Genomic DNA, 6798 nt, shown 5'->3' on the forward strand with positions numbered 1-6798 from the left:
CACCTCAATTTTCCGACGGGACGGCCATTTCCTTCGAGACAAAAAAGCCCATAGAATTTCGGTGGTTAATGGCTGCCAAAAAATTAGAATCCTAATTTCTTCGAAAACTAGTCACTTTATTGTTTTAATTAATCAGCTTAGTGGTGATAAAAATTTCACTATTCAACATTTTTCGAAAGATTATACCTGAGTATTTGCGAGAATGAGAAAGATATGGACTTGATTTAAACGGAATTACTATTTTTCAAAACGTAACACATTATCATTGATAATGTTAATTCTCTTAATCAAATGAATGGAATCAAAAAAATCAAACGGCTTTATAAAAAGATTCAAATCGTGTACAATATGTTTCCATGAACTACATTGAATCCTAAAATAATTAGCAATAAATTAACATTTTATGACATACGTGACACAACGATGAAAAGCGAAAAAACTCAATGAGTCTAGAAAAACTTAACTAAATTAGTTAAAACGCATAGAATTCCAAAGAAGAAAAAATCTTCTTTAAAATGGTATATATATATATATAAATTCCTTTTCATTTCCTTTGAAAACCTGAAAAAATCGAATTAAAATTGAAAATTGAATTAAATCATGAAAATAGTGAGAATCAGACAACTCGCATATTCTCTCAAAACTTATTTCCTGAGCTTTCGAATGAATATACAGTATAGTACAGTTCCAAATTTTGTGATGTCAAAATAAATCGTTAGATAGATTTTTGGATTAGGTAGAAAGGAAACCCGAATAATTCTATTATGATTGATTCAGAATGATTTTACAAAAAAAAAAATTACTAAAAAAATGATGATATAACCCCCACCAACAAAGAGAGAGAGGAGTCCTCAGTATTCCTTAATATTAAACCAGATGTACATAAACGAAGTTGACCCGAGTCGAATTATCCTTAATATTAAACCAGATGTACATAAACGAAGTTGACCCGAGTCGAATTATCTCGAAATTGTAAGATTGATTTCCTATTGGTCAACTCGAACCGGCAAATTCAAATTAGGCGCGCGAAGTGCGCAGTAGATCTCAGTATCCCAAAAACCGTGGAAAAGAGGGGGTGGAGAGAGGATAATGAACACAGCTCATTTACTTATCGATATTATATATTTTTTCCTGATTTCATGAAGCAAATTCCTGAACTTGGATTGTTACTGTCTGGGGATTGAAAAAATTCCAAGTAATCCGATACGGAACCCAATGCTTTCCCTTATGGTATGGAGAAAAAGCCGTAACGAGTAGTGGATGCCTCTACATGTATCAAATTGTCCATATCCCAGTCAGACGTCTGCAGTGAATAAAAGAGGCCAGCTAAATGCCCCCAACGTTGGCGCCCACTACAGCAATTTCAAATCCCCCCATCGCTCCCCCCATGTACACAATACCCCCTAACGGCTTTGCACCCTTAAGCAAGATTATTATTACCATCGTAAATGTCTCGCAGGACAGTCGGCCTTGCGCCAACGACATCGTCCCTCTCCACCGTCAAGACATTAAGACGTACTTAGAATCATCGGATCAAGTTTCGTTTGTTCAATTAGAGAGGGAGATTTTTTTTCAACCCAACACCAAGACCTCTTATCCATGCCGCAAAGATTTCATCATCCGACGAGAAAAAAAAATGCCACCATCCGTAAAGTAATACTTTGCGCCCTAGGCCGTAAAGTCAAAGATATTAGAGGAAGGGGTAAATAAAGAGCCTCGTTAATTGGTTTTACAGCTGCGAGGTATATTTATCTAGAAGATGAAGAAATAGTGGTAAAAAATATCTTTGAGAAAAGGGGAATTTCGCACGCACGACAAGTTTCTATTTTACAGCCGCTGAGAATATTTTAGATCCTATGCGGTAGAATGAGACTTGCACCGTCGAAATCGTCTTGATGTTTAATGTGGAATGAAGAAAAACTCTTGGAGGACAAATTTTTGCATAATGTACCAAAATGGAGATTGTAATGTCATGCATGACGCGGATAATTGAGACATCATTATTTAGTGAAGGATTGGCTTCTCCTAGGACATCAAAAACTCGTTTATGATCCAAGTGCAACAAAGAGAACTTTTTAGGACGCTTCGCATCATAAAGTTATGTATGACACATGTAAAAAGCTGAGTTTATAATCCTTACATGAATTAAATATAGTATATTGTATTACAAAAGTAAAAGTCAAGTAAAGCTTGGCTTCACGCATCGTGCGTAAAATGTCACTTTGCACACAAAATGTGAAAAAGTGAAGTTTAAAGATAGAAATTTTTGTTGGTAGTCAGGAAAATAGTACTTTCGATGCGACTTAGGCGAGAAAAAAATAGTACTCACCGGGCTCAGCGAACGTGATAATCTCCGACGTCCTGGCATAGAAATCATCCACCTCCACCTCATTACCCCTCTCCTCATCCCTAAATCCTTGTGTACTGGTTGGACCCTGAGTACTCCTCTCATCCTGTACATTTCTATACGTGTAATCCTCCCTTCCGTAATAATAATCACTATAATCATCCATAAATCGTCTATCCTCAATGTATCTCGATGGTTGTGCCTCAGCCCGATAGAGTGTCTCGAGTGCCAAATGTCTAGGTACTTGTGAGAGTGTTCTATTGACATCGGGTCTACTTCTGAGTCCCAATTTACTCAGTATCTGATGTTTAATTGCCTCGAGACGCAATTCATCGGGCGATGGTTCAGACTCTTTACGATTAATATTATGTACATGCTGATGTGGACAACCAGGACATGTTCTATGATGATGTCCACCGGTTTGTCTACCAATAGCACTATTTGGTAATACAATTAACCACGTGAATATTACAATGAGTAATAGTTTAAGGCCACAACAGCAATTATTATTTCTGTAGTACGTTGTTGTTTTACGTTTATACAAGTAATCGTAATACCATTGTTTATCGTATTTACATTGTTTATAAACAATATATTTTGATAATTGTAATTCAGGCATATCGAATACGAGTCACCTTGTGCAATAACACCACTGCAATAACAAATTACTGGTAATATTATTCGAATCAATGGTTTCAGTGTGTTTATCGTTTTTAATAATTTTATTAATTTTATATATTTTAATAATATCAATAAATTCACGGATGGTGAATATAACGATGGTAATGGACGACGACGGATTGAATGCATCATCGCCCAAACACCGCATTACCAGAAGCACAAGGACTCGTTATTAATTGTCCAATTATTTATGTATTTTAACCACTTTACGGCCATTCGCCAAATTAATTTATCCTCTGATGGTAAAATTTGTTTTTCTCCTTCGATTCTCCCTTGAATTTGCCGCGCAATTTTCACCCCTCAGTTTTTTTTTTTCGACGATATATTGGATTATCAAGGGCTTATCATCACGGGCTTATCAATATCATCGGACACTTTATCGTACACCGAAATCCACCACTAATATCCTTAAAACTACTACTGACGGCATTTAAATTTCCGATTTTCTGTGACTGATGGTTTCTCGATTCACTCACATTATCTTCACAGATTGATGAACACTTGATCGTCATTGGTAAAAAAAAATTATCATCATTTTCACGTATAAAAATTACGAGCCCGATGCATTGTTTAACCATCAATTTTCTCGTGAAAAATATTAGAAAAATGTCAAGTGGATTTTTTTCATACTTGTCAATTTATTTCCAGTATTCGGTTGGTGGACGAATTGCCGAAGCACGCGAGACGGAGGCGCGCCGGACACTGAAGGGGGCATCCACCACACTATTCCAACCTTCCAACCATCCAACCACCCACCACCCACCCTCCATCCCTCCATCCATCCATCCCTCCATCCCTCCGTCCCTCCATCCCTCCTACCACCGCGCCCAACCCTCTACTACATATATAGCTAGGCAAAACCCCTAGGCTATCTAGACATTCCTCCTCTCACTCTAATTTTATCTTCTTCTTTATCTCCTCCTCTCCCTCTCTCTCTCATTTTTTTTTTGCTTTCTGTACGGATCTCTTTTCCTCTATGGGAGGGGCGAGAGAGGATCACTACAGACTTTATATCGAGTCTTTCGAGCTTTTTCCACCAGTCTGCCAGTCATTGTAAGAAAAATTTCACAAAAATGAATAATCACTTGAAAATTATTAAATATGCGAAATCCCAGAGTTTTACCATAAATATATGTGAAATTATATTTTTTATGTGACATGAAAATAATGAAATCCCACATTAATTATTGATAAAATGATAATTATTGAAAAATGTCCGAAAAAATTTCACAAATAAATTTTATAAAATTTCTATAGCATCGTTTTTTAAATAAAGCATTTATTCTTAATATTTTTCTACCGCGAAAAAATGTTGAAGTGAAGAGAGTGTTTTTTTTTCTTGTGGACGAGGACTAAATCTTCAACACCAAAATTCCGGAAAAATTTCAATTTATATACGAAAAGATGATATTCCTCTTGAATCGTGACAACGACGGCGGGATGGACATGGGGGTGGGTTTGAGGGAAGAATAGAGTGGAAGATGATTCGAAGGGTAGAAACACTGAGTATTGAAACGAAGATGGAAGCCTTGGCGCATAATAGGAGATGAAACCGGCGTCTTCTTCTAACACAGCATCACCACGTGGCATTTGGCCAACTACCGTCTTCTGATCAATATGCTTACGGCTCCAACTGCCCTATCTCTTATTTCTTATTTCTTATTTCTTATTTCTTATTCTTCCTCCACTATTTTCCATCACTGTGGCCTACAACATTCTATATTTCAACAACAAAATATTTTCAACCATAATCTCTCCCCAAACGTTAAATTATCCAAAATCCGAAAGACACTCTTAAATCCTCTTGTTCGCTGACCAACAATAGACCAATTTAGGCTCAACTTCATTTGTTTATCTCAAAAATTATTTTGCAGATTGTCATCCCTCTATAAACGTCTTCCGCACTTCATATCCTCAGGCGTAATTACTTGTGCTTCAAGGGGTTATTACCGAAATCTCGTTTTCCCTAATTTTTTTTACAAATTTATAAGAAACGGTTAATAAAATTGTTGTGTAAAAATATACTGTTTTTAAGTTTTATTATTATTTAATGTCTCACAAAGTTCCATCATCGTGGAAGAATCTCTCTACGTTCTCAGTAAACTTTTGCCAAAATTCACGAAACTTTCTAAAAAATGTTGAACAATCGACGCACGACTATGAAAATTAGTCATCATTAGTCAATAATGATAAAACCTAAAAATAGGATATTTAATCAGTTCAATCTAATCCCGAGGTTCCCAGAAAGTTACAAAAAACATAAAAAATCAGAGAATATCACCAATAACTCATATTTTTATCACAATATAACGTTTAGATTGATTCGTTTTTATAGGGCCCTATCCTATGAAATTATCGAATATTAGCAGAGTGGGACTCATAAAAGACGATCTGCAGTTGAATTTTGTAACAGATTAGCTTAAAGAAGAAATATTAAGATAATGGAGAAAATAATGATCCGAGCAATAAATAATCATGGAAAGAAGAAATGGAGGTTTTCTTCTTCAGTATAAAATGCGACAATGAAGATATCAAATGACATTTTCTGATGAAATGACGATTGAAATTTGAGTGTCTCCTATTTCTCTTCAGATTATGCAGATTAATTCAAAACGATTGAAGATTTGTAGACTTATCTCTTCTTGCCGCAGCGCCTCCAAGCGGAATTTCAGGGAATTGTCTAGTTGAAGGAGAAAATTATTTCGACAAGAAGTACATTCGCACGTGTCTTTCTACCGATTTTATTTTAGAAAAACTCAAGGATTTTTCGGGTTGAAGATCATGGCACTGAGCCCAGCTACTAAACAAAAAGTTGCGGTTGTTCTGGAGGTGACGAAGACTATTTTACACTGGGGATTTATGCCTACCGTTCTCTATTTAGGTTAGTTGATGATTTACGTTTGTCTTCTCGTGTTATTACTATTTACGGTTATTCGGATAAAGGTAAAGAATTTGTTATATACACGGACACACACGTGAATATGTACGGACACGGTTAAAAAATTGCATTTTTCGACTTCTTGAATCATGTCGGGTTGATATCATATGAAAAACGAGAAACTCAGATTTAATCGATTACAGGGTTTCCATTCGGAAATAAAAAGCAACTTTATTGACTTTTTCTCATTAAAATTCACTAAAATCGAAGCAAATATCTACTAAAAAAGCATTGACAACAATTCAACTTGTGGAATCTGAATAGATGTTTTAGTTTCGACAAAATTTTTATAAGAAACTCTAGATTTGTCTATTACGTTCTTTTATCCATTTGAAATCCAGAGATTCACAGATTGTTTCCAAGTTATCATTTTTATTGGCGTTTTTCCTAGGGTTCAAGAAGGGAGCTGACCCTGGACTACCCCCACTGACGCTCATGAAGTGAGTAAATCAATTTTTTGAAGGTCTTCAAACAAAACCAATCGTTCAACCATCCATTTTAATTTTCTACTTCTCTTTCCAGTCTATTATGGCTCTGAAGTACCCACCAGTCCGAAACTAGTGGAAAATATCTCAACACGTGCCATTTACGTTACCCCATATTCAGGGATCACCAGTTAGTGTGAAATAATGACAAATAAATTCACGTGAATAACAGAGACCAACAATTGTTTAACAAAATTCTATATTTCGCATATTCGGGGTAAAAAGACAATTTATCCATTAATTAGGCTACTAATCTTAGCACTTGCTACACCTGTCAAATTTATTGATTGAGTAAGCTCGCGATTGCACGAATTATTCATCTTGTCGATTTTATTCAAATTCTATAT

General features: G+C 35.6%; 2 protein-coding genes across 2 annotated transcripts in view; one reads left to right on the top strand and one right to left on the bottom strand.

Annotated features, from left to right (window-relative positions):
• Actbeta (Activin-beta) overlaps positions 1-2966 on the bottom strand; it is a 43305-nt gene extending 40339 nt beyond the window's left edge. The window contains exon 1 of the mRNA XM_011299174.1: positions 2330-2966. Within this exon, the coding sequence (XP_011297476.1) occupies positions 2330-2966 (637 nt within the window). The remainder of the gene's footprint in view (positions 1-2329) is intronic.
• Positions 2967-5700: 2734 nt separating this feature from the next.
• LOC105263147 (mitochondrial import receptor subunit TOM7 homolog) lies at positions 5701-6648 on the top strand. The gene is made up of 3 exons (XM_011299175.1): positions 5701-5909; positions 6358-6406; positions 6489-6648. Exons 1-3 carry the CDS (start codon positions 5810-5812, stop codon positions 6502-6504), a joined length of 165 nt encoding a protein of 54 aa, XP_011297477.1. The 5' UTR covers positions 5701-5809; the 3' UTR covers positions 6505-6648.
• Positions 6649-6798: the final 150 nt, after the last annotated feature.

Source organism: Fopius arisanus, unplaced genomic scaffold (genome assembly GCF_000806365.1).
Source record: "Fopius arisanus strain USDA-PBARC FA_bdor unplaced genomic scaffold, ASM80636v1 scaffold00013, whole genome shotgun sequence".
NCBI lineage: Eukaryota > Metazoa > Arthropoda > Insecta > Hymenoptera > Braconidae > Fopius > Fopius arisanus.